General features: G+C 42.7%; 1 protein-coding gene across 50 annotated transcripts in view; it reads right to left on the bottom strand.

Moving 5' to 3' along the window:
- Positions 1–22,762, bottom strand: part of TENM3 (teneurin transmembrane protein 3) — a 2,581,468-nt gene that overhangs the window by 23,088 nt on the left and 2,535,618 nt on the right. For 33 of the 50 annotated variants that reach the window (XM_085000902.1, XM_021076354.2, XM_085000908.1 and 30 more), the window contains 3 exons: positions 21,743–21,975; positions 20,498–20,652; positions 18,848–19,722 (listed from right to left, as the gene is read on the bottom strand). In XM_085000902.1, coding sequence (XP_084857028.1) covers positions 18,848–19,722; positions 20,498–20,652; positions 21,743–21,975 — 1,263 coding nt within the window. The remainder of the gene's footprint in view (positions 1–18,847; positions 19,723–20,497; positions 20,653–21,742; positions 21,976–22,762) is intronic. The other 17 variants (XM_085000906.1, XM_085000912.1, XM_085000918.1 and 14 more) reach the window with 1 other exon arrangement.

Here is a 22,762-nt window from a genome sequence, read left to right as displayed (position 1 = left end):
AGGTTTACTGAGATGAGATGTAATATTTTCTGACATTAATGACTATTTGCTTTTTTATTAAACACTCACTCTTTTTAGTATATGAATATAAGGGGGACTTATAATTTAAATGTTAGGGTATACCTTAAAAAGCTACCCTATTGTCATAAATATGCATTATGGACCCAACATTTTCCTAAAAAAAATTGATTTTCCTGGTGACTTTTCTATTTGTAGTAGCACTAGAGACAATTTCAAAAATGACCATGTGGTTTGAAGAAAGGGAAAAAAAAATGCAAATTCTAGATGATAAACCAGGGACTTCCTTGGAACAAAAATAAACTTAAGATTGCAATTTATATTGATACAAAGCCTGCTTCATTAATAAAAGGCCAAAGTGAATGGAGAGGTGAGCCATGTCCTACCTAAAATAAGCTTAGATGCAGAAATAGGAGAGAAACAGTCTTACTGGTGAAAGACAGAAGTTACCAGGGGAGGGAAAAAAGTGAAGAGGATTGTAATAACAGTTGTAAACATGGAGTGACAAGGGAGTAAGGGGTAGAAAAAAGTACTTAAATAGTATTTTAGAATAAAAGCATAGAGGGCTTTTAGAATGTAAAATTAGCTTTGAAAAAAACAGTAATTAGGAGCAGATTCTAGGAAATCGAGGCAGAGAATGCAGCAAGGTCAATGTCACGGTGGAGACAGGAAGGCAGGAAGGAGGAAGGAGGAACTGGACGTTTGTTCGGGCCCCATTAATTCACTGGGGACAGTATCAGTCAGATAGTGGCTTGGACTGACTTGATCTGACAAGGTGCCTTGGTGCTTAGCCAGTGGCAGGAACGGGCATTCCTGAGAGAGGCGGGCGATGGAGGAACCGAGAGAAAGAAAATGCGCCATTAAGTGCAATCATTGTTTGGATCCAAAAAAGGCAGAGCTGAAATAAAAAAGCAGACTCCCCCCCCCCCCCCCCGCCCCCCAGCAACCCAAATGCTCCTGGCAGATTAAGGCATCAATGAAAGAAACCCAACGTGGTTTACTGCTGTCATTGCCTTTTGGAAGAAATTATTACTCTTGAAGAAACAAACAAGCCTAGGTTTATTTATACAGCAAAGCAGAGTTACAGAATTACTGACAAAAGGGCCTAAAGTGCAATCTTCACCCGGACATAATTCTTGCATCACTTTATTGTCTCTCATGGAGTAAGATGAAGAAGTTACCGTCTTTTAAAGAAATTAACACTGTAAGACAAATAAGTACTAGAGATGTAATGTATGATGTGATAAATATAATTAAGATTGCTGTACATTAGGTATGAAAGTTAAGAGAGTAAATCCTAAGAGTTCTCAGCACAAGGAAAACATGCGTTTTTTTCTATTTCTTTAATGTTGAATCTATACGAGATGATGGATGGTCACTAAACCTATTGTGATAATCATTCCATGGTGGACGTAAGTCAGGTCAGTACATTGTACACCTTACCCTCACGCAGTGCTGTCTGTCCATTATATCTCAATAAAACTGGAAGGAAAAAAAGAAGCTATAAAATAATTTAAGAAAGGAATTAACATCCTTCTGAATGCTCCTCTATAAAAGGCACTTTGGTACTGCATTATCCCCGCCCCCTTCCCATTTTACAGATGGAAAAATGAAAATATGATGTGGTTAGGTGATTTGATCTGGCTCCCTTTGCATCCCACAGCGGGGCCATACTGGAACTTTCATGCACTGGACCCAGGTCTCTTAGCCCTTCTGTAAATCACAGTGCTTGACTTAAAGTGGAGAACGATGGCTTTATATAGATGATGCCACCTGCCAGCACTCTGCTGATTCATTCTCGCTGCTGTCACTCACCTGCCCTTTTCCGACCCCTTTACTGGTTTATGTTTTCTGGCTCCATTCAATCTAAAGCAGGCCTGTCACCTTTCTCCCGCAGAAAGCATTTCTCCAACCTTTGCCTCTGCTCTTTCACTGGCTTACCCCACGTTCCCTGTCCTGCTGGGCAGGCATTTCCCATCACAAGATGCTGAGCGCAGGGCCATAGAGCGCGGGGCGCTGCACATTCAGATGCTCACCTATTCGCCTTTGGTTCTTTTGGAAAGAAAAATACAAGTAGCCTTTGTAGGCAGTTGCAGTTAGAATGACAGAGGGTTAAGCTGGCATCTTAGTGCCCCAGCCTCACAGTTAAGCCCTGGAAGTCCTGATTTTGTGCCTTCAGACAAGTGGCCACATCTAAATTAAGGCATGAATAGGTGATGAGAAGCTTGCACAAGGCTGGCCAGCAAAGCTGCTCCTGAAGAAGGGCTATTGGAATGCCTACACTGCCAGTCACCTATCAGTTTCTGATGAAGCTCCATGGGCTAGTTACCCTGTGAGTGTGCTGTGGGCACAAAGAGCATACAAAGTCTTGTTGAGGGAGAAAGTCACATCCTATTGAAAAGAGTGATGCCTTGGTAGTCCAGAGCCCCCGGGGTGCAGAGTGACGGCATGATGTCATGCTGGCGAGGGAAGGCAAGGGCCACGTGACTGTGGGGACCTAAGGTGGGCCTTGAACCAGACGTGGGTTTAGACAGGCAGACAGGCAGACAAGCAAGGCGTGTGACACTGCAGCCAGGACAACAGCAGGGGAGAGGGTATGGAGGAGTGAGGACGGATGGGCCGTGGGGTCAGGGAGCAGGAGAGCCCGCTAAATTGGAAGGTCCACGAAGAGTCCACGATGCGGCGGAGGGAGGCCCTGAGCAGGTGTCACTGGAGACTGTGATGAGGGTTTTAAAGGAAAGTGAAGCTTGAATCAGGTTCATGTGATGTGATGGTAGCACTAAAGGAGCCCCGTGTGGGGGGTGTGGGGGGGTGATGGGCCAGGCAAGGAGTGCTTGCCAGACTTGGGTGTTTTACAAACCAAGACAAAGAATAAAATTAGGGACTGAGAGAGTTTTTCCTTTTTTTTAGGGCCGTACCCATGTCATATGGAAGTTCCCAGGCTAGGGGTCAAATCGGAGCTACAGATGCCGGCCTACACCACAACCACAGCAACATCAGATCCGAGCCGCTTCTTTGACCTACACCACAGCTCACGGCAACACTGGATCCTTAACCCACTGAGGGAGGCCAGGGATCAAACCTGAAACCTCATGGTTCCTGGTCGGATTTGTTTCTGCTGCGCCACGACGGGAACTCCTGAGAGAGTTTTTAAATAAAAACTCCTCACCTGTTACCAGCATCATTTCATAAAGGAAGGCCATTAAACCACGCAGCAGGTAGAAAGGACCTGACTTAAGGGTGCAAGCCAGTTCTAGATCTACTGGGAGTAAGTAAAATCTTTATGAAAACATTCCCCCCATCATCATTTATTTTTTCTGTTTCCTTGTGGATGTGTGAAAACTTTTTCACAGATTAGCTCCTATGACAACAGAAATAAAACAAGATGGATAACTAAAATACTAGATATCAGAACTGCCAGGGGATCCTGGATAAGGGAGTGGGCAAGGATGCCTTGCAGGCACTTTCAGAAATGGCAGGCGATCCCTCCTTTGGCAAAAGCAGCAAAACAACATAGACCAGTCAAGGTCTGACTGTCTTCTGAAAAGCTTTGATCCCAGGTACTAAAAGGAGCCTCCCCATCGAATCCATGCCTCTGGACATACTCTCTGCTTCGGTGCAGCTTGGTGCCTCCACGAAAGGCTGCTGGCTCGGCCTTTGTGCTGAATTAGGCCTGGCCCAGCTAGTGTATTTGAGATGAGCTTTTCTTTGATGAGCTTTTTGAATTTACAATGCAATAGGCTCCAGGGAATTTGAGCAGAACATCAACTTGATGCCTCCTCCTCCGCCCCCCCCCCCCCCCCCCCCCCGCCCCCATCTGGTTTTAGCCTCCCAGCTTCAAATCCATCTCACAGCACATTCTTTCTGCTCCCGATTGACCCCTCTTCACAAAGGACTCTCCCTGGAAAAGACAAACTCCCTCAGGCTCATCATGACCTTCTGCTCGTTTGCTGATGGGATGCCCTTCGCTGATGTTTATCTATTTGTTCGTCTTTAATTTTGATTGCATTTTTGCCTAGACTTGCTGTTTTAGCCTTTGTGGTATATTTTTAAATCTCTTTTAAAGTTTCCTAAACGGCAGGATTATCGACCCATGCCCGGGAGAGCCAGAGCTTCAGACCTTCTCAGTGGAAAATGCTGATCCTGGTGGAAGGGTTCTCTGTCTTTCTCCGCCTTATGGACGGGAAGGTCCCAGCTCTTCACCTTTTCTTCAAAATGTCTCTTGTGGACCTCTCGCCTCCCATTTCCACAGTCGCCCTGGCTGCAAAAAGTTGGCCTCGCTGCCAAGACTCCCCAAGACTCCTTGATACCAAGTCATTCTCCTGAAACACCCCAAGTTTAACCCTTCTCTGCTCGAATATCTTTAGCGGCTTCTCAACCGCAAGAAACACAGGCACAGCCTGTCACAAGGAAGGTCAATGGACTATTGATCCTGCAAATGTATTCAGGCGGGAACAACTTGCAGTGCTGGGAAACTTTCTTCAAAACACCACGGGATCCTCGGCTGCTCGGACGCTTCCCCGTCACATGGCTTCTTTAATCAAATGTTACATTTCTAAAATTACCATCTGTTGGAGTTCCCCTTGTGCCTCAGCAGTAACAAACCCGACTAGTATCCATGAGGATTAGGGTTCGAACCCTGGCCTTGCTCAGTGGGTTAAGGATCCTGAGTTGCTGTGGCTGTGGTGTAGGCCGGTAGCTACAGCTCTGATTCAACCTCTAGCCTGGAAACTTCCATGTGCTGTGAGTGCAGCACTAAAAAAAAAAAAAAAAAAAAAAAAAAAAAAAAAAAAAAAATTACCATCTGCTTTTGAGAAAAATCTCTGTCCATCGGAGCAGAGAAGTAAGCAAAGTGGAGAAGAGAGGCAGCCCTCGCCCCGAAAGGTGGGGCTCTTCTGAGGAGTGGGCTGGCCTGTCCCCTTGCGCTGATGGTCGGCTTGTGGTCTCAGAGATGAGACCAACGTATATATTTCCTCATCTCATGTTGGCAATGCTGCTCTCCCAAACCTTTATTCTCATCACCTAGGGAAGAATGGACGAGAACCAGGGAAATGCAGGTTTTCTCTTAAGCTGGCTTCTCCAGTACAAACTCAGCCTGTTCTGAGAAGGCAAGATGGCAGAAGATGTTGGTTTGGGTCCATTCTGGAGATTTCTGCATGGGGAATAGTCAGGGCTGGCTCTTCTGAGTCTTCTAGGGCCACCCCACAATACGCCACTTAGAGGGGGCACATCTCTTTGCTTTCAGACTTGAGTCCCAGTAAGGAGTCTCAGGAGAGACTTAATTGACCTGTCCTAGCCTCAATGACCCCCGGACACAGAGGGAGAATCTTTTCTCCCATCTCTTATTAGAGTTCCAATTTCCTTCCATCATTTAACAGCCAGCAAATCCCCAAACAACTTCCCCAATCCCACCATCTGTACAGCAATGCTTTTTTCATAATGCTAATCTATAATAACCTCTTATCTGTCATTGTGGGAAAGTAGAACAGAATTATCAACCCCATCCTAACAAAAACATAGGCCTAAATCATTCCTGGAGCCGCATTCCTGGTGAAGAACGTGCACAAACAGCAAAGCCAGAACAGAACCCTGATTTCAACTTCTCATGGTGGACTGATTTGGAATCCTAATAGCAATAATGTGCTTTGCAACACCCTATCAAGAGAATTTACATTTAAGTATTCTAGGGCTGAATCTGAGGTGTATGTATCTTAACAGCAATCTCACAGGCAAATCATCATTTCTTTAACTTCAGTAGCAATGTTGTCAGTTAGCAATCCTCAAAAAAAAAAAAAAAAAAAAAAAAAAAAGGGAAAAAAGGGTTCTGAATAGAAAATGCAAAATGCTTCCATCACCAAGGTAAATAGAGCAATCAGCCAACTCCTAAATCATGGGTTCCTCAGATACTTAGTCGTCTGCTACCTACAGGTTACCCAAAATAATGGGGAAGGTGAAATAAGAAAGACAAGAGAAGGTATTATTTCACATGATTTTTTTTGTTGTTGCAAGTGCTGAGAGGATCTTGATGAGAAAGAGTGAGTATTGCATGGAGGGAGGGGGAGAGGCGACTAACATTTGGCTAAATTTCTCTGCTGCTGTGGCTTTTCCTTCGGAAATCTTGCCTAGAGGGCAAATTCAAACCATTGCTTTGCTCGCTTAAACCCAGAAAGGGCAGTTGTCTGCAGTCACACCACTATTTACTGTTTTCACACACCCAGAGAACACACGGGTTCAGAAGACCACAGACAAAGGCAGGTCTTTCCTTTCTTACCTCTTGTCCTCCCCTTTCTTTGAACATTGAGCCTATAGTGATAGACGGTCACAGATATCACATATTTTTCAAAGATCGGATTCAAGAAAAGTGGCCCGATGCCTCTTTCCTTCCATGGTCCTTACCACATCAGGGAGAGCTGGCAAGGAGATAATGACCAGTTCTGAAACTCAAAGGCCTTGAGACAAAGGCAGGCCATTCCAGAATTAGTTCCCTTTGTGGTCAGAAAGATTGTGAATGAGACTTCACTAAAAGAGGATCACATTTTAACCATTAAAAAATGTTGCTTCGGAATTCCTATTATGGCTCAGTGGGTTAAGAACCTGACATAGTGTCTGCGAGCATGTGGGTTCAATCCCTGGCCTTGCTCCCTGGGTTAAAGGATCCAGCATTGCTGTGGCTGTGGTGCAGCCGGCAGCTGCAGCTCTGATTTGACCCCTGGCCTGGAAACTTCCATATGCTGCAGGTGTGGCTATAAAAAGACAAATAAATTTAAAACATTTAAAAGGTGTATATTGTCTAAGGAAGGCTGATGAGAGTGGGGCACATCATATTTGTTCAGATGGCATCATCCTGTGCAGGTCTTGAGATGCAGGCTTGCTGGACAGGGGTGTCAAGGGAAATTTTTATCCCAAAGAATCTATCAGAACTATGTACACCCTTATCCTCCTGGATTGACTCCCTGAGGCCCTGACGTGGATGGTGGGGCTCAGAGGACAAACCCGCCCTTGCCCTGAGCCTTCCTCTCTGTTTTCTGGCCATACACAGACCCCCACCCAGGAAATGGCTGGGCACTGAAGGTGGACAAGGAGGATTGGAAAGACCTAGAGTAAGGTGGAAAGGCTAAACATAAAGTAGGAAGTGGAGTTCCCTTGTTGCTCAGCAGTTAACAAACCCAACTAGGATCCATGAGGATGTGGGTTCGATTTCCTGGCCATGCTCAGTGGGTTAAGGATCCAGCATTGCCGTCAGTTGTGGTGTAGGCTACAGATGCGGCTTGGATCCAGCAGTGCAGGCCAGCGGCTGTAGCTCTGATTCAACCCCTAGCCTGGGAGCCTCCATATGCCGAAAATGCGGGGCCTAAAAACAAAATAAATAAATAAATAAAGTAGGAAGCTCATTTGGAAAGAGAAATTCTATTTATTATTACAAATTGCTATGACTACCACCAGTGTAACAGATACTAGGTTTGTCAAAGATGCCATACTCCTATTTTAGCAAAAACGAAATTGTAACTTGTTAAACATTGTTCCTTTTGGAATAAACCTTGAGGGGACCTAGGAAAAGCTGGAGAGAAACGGCAGGATCACAGATTTTTTTAGAGCAGGTAGGGAATTTTAATTACTAAGTAGGCTTTCATTGTCCAGGGGAGGGCACATGATTTTAGAGAGGTACCCTGACTTGCTTAGAGCCGTACAGATTCAGGAGTAAATGACAAAATCAAAATAGAACCCAGATTTTTAGTTTCCAAATCCAGTGCCTTTTCCAGTCAGCTATGCTGCCTCTTGGGAAAAAGAACAGAGGAGAGAAAGAGGCATCAGGGGACTAATGAGATGCCAATGATTTGGAAAACCAAGATGAACAAAGTTCACTGCAGCACTAGTTACAATAGCTAAGACATGGAAACAACCTAAATGTCCATCCATAGAGGACGGGATAAAGCTGTGATACATATATACAATGGAATACTATTCAGAAATAAAAAGAATGAAATAATGCCATTTGCAGCAACATGGATAGTCCTAGAAACTATCATACTAAGTGAAGTCAGTTAGACTGTGAAAGACAAACATCATGTGATATCACTTATATAAGTAAAGGATACAAATGAATTTATTTGCGGAACAGAAACAGTCTCAGACTTTGAAAAAACTTATGGTTACCAAAGGGAACAGGTGGAGGGGTGGGAGGGATGGATTGGGGCTTTGGGACTGGCATATGCCCACTGAAGCATATGGAACAATGGGCCAAAGGGGATCTGCTGTATAGCACAGGGAACTCTACCCAGTATTCTGTGACAATCTATGCAGGAAAAGAATCTGAGAGAGACTGGATGTGTGTACATGTATGACTGGGTCACTTGGTTGTATAGCAGAAAGTATCACGGCCTTGTAAATTAACTATATTTCAATAAAACATAAAAAAAAAAGAAAGATTGGAGTTCCTGTTCTGGCTCACTGGAAACGAATCCAACTAGGAAACATGAGGTTGTGGGTTTGATCCCTGGCCTTGCTCCGTGGGTTAAGGATCCAGTGTTGCCGTGAGCTGTGGTGTAGGTCGCAGACAAAGCTCAGATCTGGCGCGGCTGTGGCTGTAGTTGGTGACTACAGCTCCAGTTGGACCCTTAGCCTGGGAACCTCCATATGCCGCGGGTGTGGCCCTAAAAGGCAAACAACAACAACCAAAAACCGACTGGAAGGAAAAACAATAGCCGTAGTGAGTGGAGAGATTCGGAATCTAAGATGAAACAACATTTAGACTGAAATGCTGTCTATTCACAAATGTTACGAGAGAAAATGAACACTGTGGAAAGGGTGCGGAGGAAGGAAAAGCAAAAGAATGGTCAGACATGGGTTGTTGAACAGCACGAGGGAGAAAAAACGGGGAACGAGTACAGAAGGTGATGCAACGCACAGAGGAACACACATTTGAAGGCGTCAGAAATCAGGGGCATGGAATCCAGCAGCAGAAAAGCAGACCCTGATGTACCTCAGTACTTAGTACATTTGCACATTACTACTTAGTGCAGGCACTGTCTTTTTGTCTTTTTAGGGCTGCACCCACGGCACATGGAAGTTCCCAGGCTAGGGGTCAAATCAGAGCTGCAGCTGCCAGCCTACACCACAGCCACAGCAACTTTGGCTCTAAGCCACATCTGTGACGTACACCACAGCTCATGGCAACACAGGATCCTTAACCCACTGAGCGAGGCCAGGGATCGAACCCGAGTCCTCATGGATCCTAGTGGGGTTCGTAACTCTGAGCCACAATGGCAACTCCCTATTGTCTCTATTATTAAGCCATGGAAAATTCCAGTCTATAAATTCATATATTCACATCTTTCCCCTCTCAATTAGGTATGTCCAGTGTCATTTCACTCACACTCACAGCACATTTCTTTCCACAGCCCCCACATCCACTAGAATTGGCCTGGCCTGGCCTGAGTTCTCACCAGCTGTCTGCCCATGTGCTAGGCTGTACTACAGTAACCTTAAATTCTTAATTTCCAAATCTGAACTCATCTTTTTCTACCAACCTGCTTCTTTCCAGTATTTCCCTGCCCACTTAGTCTCTGGGTCTTTTTCTCCCTCCCCTCTTGCATTCATTATTTTGGGGGGGAGGGTCCTCGCTCATGGCATATAGAGGTTCCCAGGCTACGGTCGAATCAGAGCCACAGCTGCCGGCTTACACCACAGGCACAGCAACTCGGGATCTGAGCCTCATCTGCAACCTACACTGCAGCTCATGGCAACACGGGATCCTTAACCTGCTGAGAGAGGCCAGGGATTGAACCCACGTCCTCATAGATACCAGTCAGGTTCTTAATCCACTGAGCCACAAGAGGAACTCCCTCCACCCCCTTGCATTCCGTCACCAAGTTACATCTTATTTCCTAAGGACTAATGTACCTCTTTCTCTGTAATTTCAGTGCCCAATTGTGGTTCAGGTCTTCACCTCTTAACTAGATTTACTGTCTTCTAACTCCCCCCTCCCCCTTTCTTAGCCTCCTACTTTTTTACATTAAATCCATCCTTACACAGTTGCCAGATGGACCATGTTGCTTCCCTGGTAAATTCCTCCATGAGAGCACTGTCCACCCAGGATCACCAGAGTAACTGCTTGAGCAAAACGATGGTCTCTCTCTAGTCCCATCTTTCTGCTTCCACACACACTCTATACTCTTACATTTTGAGCTGCGTGTTCTTTCTAAAACCTCCCAAGTCAATACTTTGCTCTGGCCTGGAATGCCCCACCTCAGCTTGCTCAGCTTTCTTCACATCTTTGGGGGTCTTGCTTTAAGAACCACAGACTTCCTAAACTTTGGAAGGAAATGAGGTCTAGAAAATCTGTTTTCAAGTGTGTGTGTGTGTGATGAAGTGTCTGTATGCGTAAGAGATGGGGTGCTGGTGATGGGGGCAGGAACACTAAGGGGAATTAGGGGTGATGGGACCCCCCCATCATCTTAACTCCTTCCTAGACTGCCTGCCCCAACCCTGGGACAGAGTTGAGAAAAGAACAGTGTCCATATTAGCTCTGCTTTGATGCCTCAAGACATTCTGAAAGCAGGATGCAGAAAAGTGGCCCAGGGCCTTTCTCCGGGAGGCTGAGGAGTTAGAGTAGCCAGGAGTGAAGGCTGATGAGGTTGTTTTTATTTTGATATCACAGGAACAAGTCAGAGATGCCAGATAGCCTCTGGCAAATACCCAAATGTCCATCTTCAGATCCGTGATTATAAAATAACGAAGTTCCCTCTCACTGGTTGTCAACTGGGTATATTTCTTGTCCTGTTACCTAACTACCCTTTAAAATGGCTAGTGTCTGAAACTCAGTCTTGGGAGTCAATCACTTGCTAATCATTGTGTAAGAGACGCTACTGACACACACAGGTATGAGGCCATCAGATCATCTAATTTAGACAGTTATGCAATTAGTTTAAAGAAGGAATCTGACCCTTTCAGAATCTGCATTTACTTACTCTTCAACCATTATGGAGCAACTGAGTATGCCTAGAACATTAACTGGCTAAACAGAACACACTGAAAGTTAATATAGCCTTGCAACTAGTGGTACACTGCAAATCATACTGAGAAAATCTGGTATGTTATATACATCCTAAGATATGCCGAAGAAACTCTGACTAATCTGTTTTTGTTTTTTTCTGGGATTTTCTCAAATAATCTGAGTAACATACCATTTTCCCATTTCCCTTCCTGCTTTGAAACCTGGACAGAGCTTCTTATTTATTGAAACTAGATTGCAGAAGAAAATGGCATTCAATCAAGCATTATTAAAAGCATTGCCTTCATACTGTTCAGGTTAACGTATGAAATGCATGAAAAGGTACAATTATCCAACTTCCTACACATTTTTTACTGATGTCCCTGGGAATACACATGCTGGTTAAAAATTTAAAGTGAAGTTATTAAACAATTAAACAAAACAGCAAAAATGGAAATCAACCATAGCATTTCCCCATGAACGTAAGTGATCTGCTGATAAAATCTTTTACAAATCATTCTTAATGCAGCCAGTGTTTTCTTCCATGGGGAAAGTAAGAAAAAGAAACAGGAAAATAATGGGGAATTCCTGTTGTGGCTCAGTGGTAACGAACCTGACTAGTATCCATGAGGATGTGGGTTCTATTCCTGGCCTCACTCTGTGGGTTAAGGATCTGGTGTTGCCATGAACTGTGATGTAGGTTACAGACAGAGCTTAGATCTGGTGTTGCTGTGGCTGTGGTGCAGCTCATGATTTGACCCCTAGCCTGGTAGCTTCCATATGCTTCCGGTACAGCGCTAAAAAAAAATAAAAACAAACAAACAAAAAACAAAAGGAAAAAAAAAAAAAGGAAAAGGAAAAGAAGGGAGGCGACTGGGCACCAGCTTTAGAAACATGTAAAAGGGGCTGCTTGTCTTTCACGCATTTTTGGGGAGAAAGAGCCATGAAACGTGGTTTCAGTGTTTGAATTCTTAGGATATTGGATGCCTACCCAGGGAAAGGCTAGTCTCTCAGCTTTGTTCCGTGGAGAATGAAATTTCCAACATCAGGAGCTATTACAACCCTATCTACATCAGAACATGGCTGGGCACAGATGTCCGGCTGTTTGGATGGGATTCAGCATCAATGGGAACGGACACATCTTTTCTGATTTGCGGTAACCAGCCCTAAGTTTTCCTAGGTTGTCTGCGCTTTCTGCACACGATTTTGGACTTGGAGCCCAGGCACAAGTGATGCTGTGTCACTCTCTCCTCCTCTGAGGTCCATTTTCTACCCTCTCCCAGACCATCAGAACTGATGTCAGTGGCAGCTGGGGGTCAGCCAGGGGCGCAGAGTTACGTTCATTATAAAGAAATGGTTCAGAAGCTCATTCTGAAATTGCTAAGCCTGAATGAGGGACAATAAAGCACCCAAATGAGAAGCTGGAGACCCATACACACCTACATCAATGTGTAAAAGCTGAAACTCACTAGAGCTCATGAAAAGACTGTAGTTGGCTCCACACATATAAAGCTCCAAATAATTCAAAGGCCCAGAAAACGGCTGTTGACCTGGTGTGCTTGTATGTATGAGCCAGAACTCAATGATTTTTTTTTCCCCATGTTGTCTTCTTTAACTAGACAGAAGAGCCGCTAGATATGCCCACATGGTTTGTATTTTATGGGGTAAGCAAGCAGAGAACTGTGAAATGCCATTAGCTGTTAAATAATTTATTCTGCTGCCCACTTCAATACGCTGGGTTTGCTTTTGGGTGCATTCAAGTGTAAGAACTGAGGTTTCACTTTGGCTATCAACTTTTTAAATAATACATTTTTAGCAGGTAAGATCTGTTTGTCTCTTTGGAATTAGTCTGGCTAAGGGATGATAGTGTGTGATAGTTTTTTTTTTTTTTTTTTTTTTTTTTTTTTTTTTTGTCTTTAAGAGCTGCACCTGTGGCATATGGAAGTTCCCAGGCTAGGGACTGAATTGGAGCTGCAGCTGCCGGCCTACGCCAGAGCCACAGCAATGCAGGATCCAAGCCTCCATCTGCAACCTACACCACAACTCACAGCAACGCTGGATCCTTAACCCACTGAGCGGGGCCAGGGATTGAACCCACACCTCGTGGATACTAGTTGGGTTCATTACCGCTGAGCCACAACAGGAAGTCCCCATTATTATTATGATTTTTTATAGTGATTTTTATTTTTTCCATTGTAGTTGGTTTACAGTGTTCTGTCAATTTTCTACTGTACAGCAAGGTGACCCAGTCATGCATACATATATATATATATACATTCTTTTTTCTCACATTATCATGCTCCATCATAAGTGACTAGATATAGTTCCCAGTGCTATACAGCAGGACCTTTAAATGATATGGAGAGCAGCATGAAACAATCCCTAATACTAAATGAAGGGAGTAAGCAGGCATCAGAGCAGAGGGATCCCTGAGCTAGCTGGACGTCCTTCCTACTGCCTAGCATTCCATGCAAGAAGAGTTCTAAGGCTTCCTGATGGCTTGTTCAATCAGCAACAAATAACTATTCTGTTCAGGAAACATATTTGTCTAAAGCAGGGATTTCAGAGCTGAGTTATAAACCATCTGACACCTGCCAGGGAGACTCTCACACCATCCGTAGCATGTTTAAGAATACTGGCCACTTCTCTAACGAATCACAGTAGGGACACAAAATAACCAGTGACAGGGAGAGAAGCTGCTGCTCAGAAGAAGATGGTATCTCCAGGTTTTGAAATGATGGTTCTTGTGCTTTGGAAACTACTCGTGTGCCCTGAAGAGTCACCTTGTCTGTTTCACCCTGAAATTTCTAAGAATCTCTATTCAGTGTGTGAATCGTATAGGTGTTGTAAATATAATAATGTCTATTTTATTCGGGACTGATGAGACTCTCAAGTTGGGAATTGGGTTTTCTTTTCCTAGAGTCATTCTTTCTGATACTGGAAGCAACAATATGCTTTAACTGTATTTGCATGGGAAATGTCTTTAGTCCTAACTTCCAGCATTTCAGAAGAAAGTGCTATCAACATCGTCTTAAGTTTTTAATTATTTAATAATAGGTCAACTAAAGAAGTCCTTATTTTATATTTATTTATTTATTTTTGTCTTTTTGCTATTTCTTGGGCTGCTCCCGTGGCATATGGAGGTTCCCAGGCTAAGGGTCGAATTGGAGCTGTAGCCGCCGGCCTACGCCAGAGCCACAGCAATGCACGATCCGAGCTGCGTCTGCAACCTACACCACAGCTCACGGCAACGCCGCATCGTTAACCCACTGAGCAAGGGCAGGGACCGAACCCACAACCTCATGGTTCCTAGTCAGATTCGTTAACCACTGCGTCATGTCGGGAACTCCGAAGTCCTTATTTTATAAAGCAAAAAAAAGTAAACAGGTAATATTAGGTAAGTATATTCTTAAAAATCAACAACAAAAATGAGAAGTGCTAATATTTTCAGCGTTTATATGATACCTTTGAAATGGTGCCTTGGCAAGGTGCAACATTTTTTTTTTTCTATTAGACTTGTTTCTGTAAATAAATCTTTACCTGTCCACATCTTTGGTTTATTCTTCTACTCCTTTGTTCAACAAATAGCTATTGGGGGCATTCAATATGCACTGCAACACTCCACAAAGATAATGAAATAGTCTGCATTTTATAAAATACTTTCATCTTTCATTCTGTACCCACAGCAGTACTACGACATGCTAATAGTAAACAAAAGTTTGTACTGGGAAAAAAAGTAGTAAAATTAAAACATGTAAGGAAAGCAATTTGAACTAATTCTCTTTTAAAATTTCTCCTGTATCGCACTTTTATTGGTAGGCAATTAATTGATCCCAGATCTTCTTCCATCTGTTTCCAGCCTATGAAGCATTCATCTCAAGGCTTTTTAGACACTAGGCTAGCTATAAAGCAGGGCACATACAAATGGGAATTTGAGCTGAAAAGTTTGATCTCTCTTTGCAAGGTATTTGTGCATAAAGATGATTCTACAGCATGTATCAGATCTAAGAACCAGTGTTGTGAAAGTCACAGAAAACAGCTGTTTTTCCATTGTGAAGTATGTTTTTTCCCCTGCCCATAATCTCCTTATAGTTTTAGTAAAAGTCTGACCATTGTCAAACCTCTCACATCCCTTCTTTATGAAAGTGCCAAGTACCCTAATAAAGGTTAAATTAGGCACATAGTACTATAAGGTATGAAGGGAAGTATTACAGGCAGGTACTAGGATTCTGGGAGTTTGCCAGCTCACTAATGTTACCAAGGAAGCTGGGAAGGGATTCTGCCTCTATTAGAACCTTCACCCCCAGTCATGTGTCCCACACAGCATAAATAAACCAGAAACTCTTGCTGTCAAAGCTCTGATGAGTAGAGCTGGGGTTGAGTTTATCCACCAACAATCTCAGACTTACACAGAGAAAAAGGGGTCACTGTGGTTGCCAAGGGGGAGGGGGAGGGAGTGGGATGGATGGGGAGTTTGGGGCTGGTAGAGGCAAACTATTTCATTTAGAATAGATAAGCAGGAGTTCCCGTCGTGGCGCAGTGGTTAATGAATCCGACTAGGAACCATGAGGTTGCGGGTTCGGTCCCTGCCCTTGCTCAGTGGGTTAAAGATCCGGCGTTGCCATGAGCTGTGGTGTAGGTTGCAGACGCGGCTCGAATCCCGCGTTGCTGTGGCTCTGACATAGGCCGGTGGCTACAGCTCCGATTGGACCCCCAGCCTGGGAACCTCCATATGCCGCGGGAGCGGCCAAAGAAATAGCAACAACAACAACAACAACAAAAAAGACAAAAAAAAAAAAAAAAAAGAATAGATAAGCAATGAGGTCTTACTGTATAGCACAGAGAACCATATCCCCTCTCTTGGGATAGACCATGATGGAAGATAATACAAGAAAGGGAATGTCTGTATATGTTTAACTGGGTCACTTTGCTTTATAGCAGAAATTAGCACAACATTGTAAATCAACTACACTTTAATAAAAAAGAAAGGGGGGGCCACTCTGTCTGAATACAGACAGTGCTTTTAGAGGGGCTGTGTGATAATGACACCCCTCTCCGTTCTTTTATGCACTCAGTTTTCAGTGTGTTTTGAAGGGTGGGCCCTTGCTCATTCACAGCTGAATCATAAGAATGTATAGAAAGAAAAAAAATGATCCTTTGTCATTCTGATATGGTGATTCTGAATTACTTAGGTTCAGTGCTCTATTTTTTCTGTCTCCTATGGTAATACACTGTTTTGCAAAATGAACAAATATTTTTTTAGAAATTTTTTAGTCATGTCTTTGCTGCAGACATCTAGAGGAAAATTAACTAAACATTGTTTTGTTTTTTTTCTCCTTTTTTGGTTTCCCCACAGCATGTGGAGTTCTCAGGCCAGGGATCAGATCCGAGCCACAGTTGTGACCTACGACATAGCTGTAGCAATGCTAGATTCTTTTTTGTTTGTTTTTGTCTTTTTAGGGCTGCATGTATGGCATATGGAAGTTCCCAGGCTAGGGGTCGTATTGGAGCTACAGCGGCCTGCCTATGTATACCACGGCCACAGCAACGCTGGATCCTTAACCACTGAGTGAGGCCAGGGATTGAACCCGAGTCCTCATGGATACTAGTCAGGTTCATTACTGCTGAGCCATATGGGAACTCCAGCAATGCTAGATTCTTAACCCACTTGTGCTGGGCTGGGATTGGAATCTGCATCACAGGGCTCCGGAGATGCCGCTGATCCCATTTGGCCACAGTGGGAACTCCAAAACAACGCTTTTTAAAAGTATTATTTCACTGACTTTTACTAGAGCTTATTATTAGAGTATTTATTATTAGAAAACTTTTCAAGTATTATTAGAGTATTTTTCAAGTATTGTAAACCATTCACTATATGCTTAAATTATAGCAAACTCACACATACAGTGTGTGTATATGTATATCTATAATTATGAGGTTTATAGTTGATGAAATATTTCAATAATGCTTTTTAGAATAGTTGCCTTTGCTGCAACATATCTAGTATAAGACTTAATAGATATACTTTAAATATAATGTATAATGGATCTGTATTAAGGGAATTACGATTGTGATTTATTTCCATTAATTAATGACTTCCATTCTTGAAAGCAATGCTTGCCCAATACAGTCACAAGATGGGTTTGCCAACTTAACCTCTATGTGGCAGCCATGCTGATTCTTCACAACATCTGAAATTCTTGGAGGGTCTTTATCACTAGAGAAATGTGTCTTCTCTGTGTACCATAAGTTAAAAAAAAAAAAGTAAAAAGCCCCAATTTGTTAACACTAACCTACAGCGACTCCACCAAGGGTGTCTAACCCTTTCTCGAACTTTCCAAAAGTTGATCAAATTTCATTGTAGGTCATTAGTGAACCCCTGTATCTGTTGCAGAAGTTCTTTGTTGGTTATAACCCACATGATGAACTTCTGTGCATTGTCCATTTCCAGGAACAAATAAGAACACATTCAAAAATAGCCCGCAGAGCAGAGCTTGAGTCCTAGACTGCACTCAAAACTTACTTCTCTATTTTTTCCCCCTGCTTTTAACTAAACAGAAACCCTACCACTGCCACCATGATTTCCTGAAGATCCTATAATCAGAGCAGCTCTCCTGCCCAGTCTCATGCGACAGGAGCACTTTCACTGTCTTTTTTTTTTTTGGCCTCTTTGGCAAAACAGCCTGCTATCACTTTGAAAATGGTGCAAAGGAAGTGCTTTCCATTAACTTCCAATTTATTCCTTTCCTATTGCGATCCTAAAATGAGCAGAAGAAATGTTAAGAACAGAATTTTAATGTAATTCAGTTGAAAAGGTTTGTTCCTCTGACAAAATCATGCTGCTGGGTGACATTCATTTTATTAAAAGAGAATCTGTCAAAAAGGAAAAGCAATCTAAGCTACAGGAGAACTAAGCCTAATGTGTGAGAGCCATTCCAGAAAATTGTACGGAAAATATTTGTATATTGGGTCGTTTCTTTCTGCTTACGTTTATTATAATTTTAGAGGTGTGCTCCTACACAAAGTACTTTTGCTTCAGCATTTCCTTGTAAAAGTCACACTGAAGAACTCATTATTCATTTCCAAGACTATTTTGCATTTGTCAACCTGCCATCTCTGTATATCTAATTTCCCCTTATGGTTTGTGCGATGTTAGTGACGTGAACAAGTAATGGAAAATGATTTTACATAGTCACAAAATGTGACTGTTCAAAGAGCACAGTGCCTGGGCCACTCCTCCACAATTTAGTAGAATACTCCACCTTCCACTTTTTCAAAGGCTTTCAGTGACCAGCTATTGCTGATCTGCATTTAGTGCAAAGGTTCTTTGAAGTGGTGTTCGGATTCTCCAATGACTGATTATGAAAAGTTGAGTCCTTCTGTTTGATAAGAATAACATTTGTGATACTGATGGAATCGAGTTCATTGTAAATGTTTTCAAAGTTTCCCTTTAGTGATAGCTCCCAACATGGTCAGTGTTAGCACATGGGCAAATAGAAACCCAAAAACCTTATGCCTAAAACCATGGCTGCAGTATATGTCCCAAAAAGTTTGCTGCTAAAATAATTAGGTCTGTTCGAAGCAAAATGTTAATCCTTAAGCAGGGGTAGATTTACTAGGATAGAAATAAAATTCAACCTTCAGGGGGCCCCACTTGCCCAGGCCTGAGTCTCATTTTGTCTCCTTCTTCAGAAAAAGGGATCCCCAAGTTATAGATGCTCCAGGCACCACCCCCCAAACCTAGACCCCACTTGCCCTTATTATTTTAGATTACATTAAGATGATACCATTATTATTTTAGATTGCAGTATTCTATCATGGTATTTTTGATATACTTACTCAAAAAAAGTTGTCCATCCAGTTTCATCACTTTTAGTGGCTAAAAGGCCGCTGTTGCCATGGTAAGTAAACAAAACCAACTCTAGTCCTTGAGCGGTCATGCTCTTCAAACATCCATTTGTTCCTATCGTCAGCCATATCACTTGGTTATCTGGAGACACCACTCGAACGGGCATCCGATTCGGGTCTCGTCTAATCCTCAGGGTATTGCCATTACTGTCGGTCACAGCAGTAATATCATTGTCATTGCTATAGCTAAAATTGTACAGGTAATCACCGGTGACTAAACTTACAGTATACTGGTGAGTGCCATTGATGTCAAAGATATAGAGCTCTTGGTCCGTGGGAGAGGCGACTTCATAAAAATTCATCGAGTTAAGTAAAGGCTTGTTCTTTGACACAGCCCGGATCCGAATATTTCCCAGGTCTGCGATGTACAGGGTCCCATCCGGAGAGGCGGCGAGGGAGGACGGAGCGCTCAGCTTGGCGTCTTTGGCATAACCATCCCCACTCTGATAGCAGTCACAGTTGGCATCATTTTTGCAGTCACACTCTGAAGGGATCCCAGCAACCAAGGAGATCTCCCCATCTGTCGTGACCTGCCTTATTCGGTTGATCTTCTTTTCGTCGGTTTCGGTGATGTACAGAACCCCACTGTAGGACACAGCGATGGCAGTGGCCGACTCCAGGGTCGTCTGCACTGCGTGCTTCCCCACGGAATACTCCACTCCTGGCACCTGACAATGCATGGGCCGCCCAGCAGCAATGCGCACTTGACGATTTTCAGTGATCTGTAAAACTACATTATTATCCAGGACATAAATGGAGTTATCCATAGGGTTAATGGCGAGGTCAGTGGGCCATTCCAGACGTACCTTAATAAAAAAGAAATGGTCTGGTTAGCCGGTTACAGTGCTTCAGTTAATTTGCCAGAAGAGTAAATTAGACCAGGCGGGGAAATTACCGTTAATTTGATAAACTGTTGGAAAATCGTTTTTTAAATAGTTATGGTGAAATAAACTTAACAGTTTTGAATGGAGACCAATGTAGGAAATAAGGTTTTATTGAAAAAAGCAGCTCGCTGAAGGATTTGCACGTTATAGCCAAGTAGCAAATGAACCTCTAAGTAGTGAGTTAATAGATAATGATAGATATGTGAGAAATGAACACGCTCGTTCCTTTTAGAAATAACAATCACCAGATGCCGGGGCTCTCCAGGTTATGAATACATCACTGTTCTATTGTGTTTTCAATCAGACTAACAGTAAAGTTTCTGAGTTCCTGATGACTAAACATAGTGGGTTCTCCCTACTCCTTAAGGCCCTCACGCAATCGAAAGAGTAGAGATTTAAGCTGTTTTGTTCTTCTTGGAATAGCTGCATGCTGCTTCTTTCCTGGTATTTTTTATTACAAATGATTAGCATTTCTTAGGGATAACTGTCCTGTATCTTAAGGAATTCTTCAAATGCAGAACTGGAGAGGAAAATAACCTTTTATGAGCTTCTAAGACACATGTACATGGAACAGCTTTATCATGATGACTGCCACCTGTGAAGTGTGTGGTTTAATGTGGTGTCAGCACAGTCTCCGGACACAGTAAATCACGTCACTTGGCAGAGATACAGACAATTGGCATAATGTTTACACTACCTGGCTGATGTGCATGCTGGTGTCACAAGTTAAAGGTCTGGCTGAAGTCAGATCATTAGAGCCCAGGAGAGTTGATATGATTCCATTCTGATCAACTTTTCTGATCATGGTTCCATCAACAAAGTAGATTAGTCCATTTTTATCGATCGCCATTCCTTTATCCAAGAGAAGTAACGGTTACTAATCTTTCAAAAATGATGAATTTTAATTAAACTTCTAGGCCCATCATTAAACTCAACATTTACCCCCAGTCATAGCCTGGGCGACAGACAGCAGCCAAGACTGCAGACTGCAAACTCCTTAGGAAAACCCAACCCAGGCATTTATGTTGCAAATAAATGTACGATGTAATACAGGACTGAAATTTCTAAGAATCTCTATTTAATGTGTGAATCATATGGATGTTTTAAATATAACATAATAATGTCTATATAAGGTTGTTATCTATAAATTATAGAAACAGGTCAAATTCTGTTACCCTGAACTTAGAGTAACTGTATTTTAACAAAAATAGATCTAAGGCAAGGTTAGTGTTTTGTTGACCTTGTTACAATGGAATTTGCTAGTATGAATAATTCAGCACAACAAATACCTTTTCCCAGTCCTTGTTCACATAATGGTCGCTAGCTATAATGAAAAAAAAAAAAAAAGCCTCAAACCAAAAACCACTGTAATGAATGGCATAATACATGAGGAAAAAGTCAGTACTGACTGGTTTAAAAGCTAGAAATCTTCATCACATAGAATTTTAGCCCTTGTTACTTTCAGAAATTCCTCACAGCAAGCATTTTTTCCCATGGCATAGAAACAAAAGTTTAATAGCTCCAAATGGGGTGAGGGCTAATAGGGTTGCTTAGTGATGGTTTTTAAAGAGGCCTGGGACTCCTTCCTGACAAAGAAATTCTAGGACAATGAAAGAATTCGGATACTTCCTTCAAGTTGAACAGGATGTGACTTGAATGAGATCGAGTAGTTGCTTTATTCTCCGAAAAGTCGAAAAAAAAAAAAATGGTATGAGAATAAAAAATGCCAAGAACCTCATACTTACTGTAAAATCAACTCAGGATTCCAGCAGTTTCACGCTAAATGGCTTTTAAAAACAGTGGATGTGAAACAGCTTTCCAGAACACAGTTGAGGGTAAAATGTTAGACTCAGCATTAAACACAATCAGGCACTAACTGCATTTTCCACCTTTTTTTTTTTTTTAAATAAAAAGAAATCCTCAAATTGATAAATGCTGGTACCTTTGGGACTCATGAGTGTTGCTTCCACAGCCTTCCCTCCATCTCCACATCTGGCTTCATCAAAAGGAAGGCACTGTTCACCCGTTCCTGCCACCACTTCAGCATTTTTAGTCAAGTCTTTTGCACCCGTAAGTGACTTTGGCCGATAAATCCTGCGGGTGTTAGTGTCAGAAACGTACAAATCTCCCGTGACTGGATCCGTTGCAAGGTAGTATCTATGAGCTGGGTTGCTGCTGTAAAAAAAAAAAAAAAAAAAAAAAAAAAGAAAAAGAAAAAAAAAAGGATCATACATAAACATCACAAGATAGTTACTTCTGAAACACAGAAACTCTAAGAAAAATAAAATGGATCATGGCAAACTGATTATAAACTGAGACCCCTGAATCAATGATTGGAAAATGAACAGCAAAGACTTAAAAGAATGACTTAAAGAATGAGTGGTGGAGTTCCCGTGGTGGCTTAGCAGAAAGGAATCTCATTTAGGAACTATGAGGGTTCGGGTTCGGTCCCTGGCCTTGCTCAGTGAGTGGGTGGAGGATCTGACGTTGCCGTGAGCTGTGGTGTATGTAGGTCACAGACTCGGCTTGGATCTGGCGTTGCTGTGGCTCTGGTGTAGGCTGGCAGCTGTAGCTCTGATTTGACCCTTAGCCTGGGAACCTCCATATGCTGCAGGTGTGGCCCTAAGAGAGACAAAAGACAAAAAAAAAAAGAACGAGTGGCCATCTCTGACACTACTGCCTTTCTGCTTTACCTGTTGCTGAGGATTTAACAATTTATTACACAGCCATATTTAAAATAATTACTTTTAGAAAGCAACGTGCTTCTAGAAGCCTAAAATAAAGAAGCAAGTTCGTGAGATCTTTTTTGGTTCACACAAAGCCATTATTACATAGCCCTTGAGTGACAGGCTTCAAGTTTATTCCAGGGGACGAGTGTCTCTACCAAACTCTCCAGTGAAGTGTAACGTACGAGGGATTTTATGTGCATCTCATCATAGAGAGATCTCCTGTTTTCTCCTGC

The sequence above is a fragment of the Sus scrofa genome, chromosome 15 (assembly GCF_054392235.1).
Source record: "Sus scrofa isolate SSC_HxYL_T2T_F1_AM1 chromosome 15, Sscrofa_HxYL_maternal_Yorkshire_Landrace_v2.0, whole genome shotgun sequence".
NCBI lineage: Eukaryota > Metazoa > Chordata > Mammalia > Artiodactyla > Suidae > Sus > Sus scrofa.
Note: the sequence above shows the minus strand (reverse complement) of the source record. Positions and strands in the feature narration are given on the sequence as shown.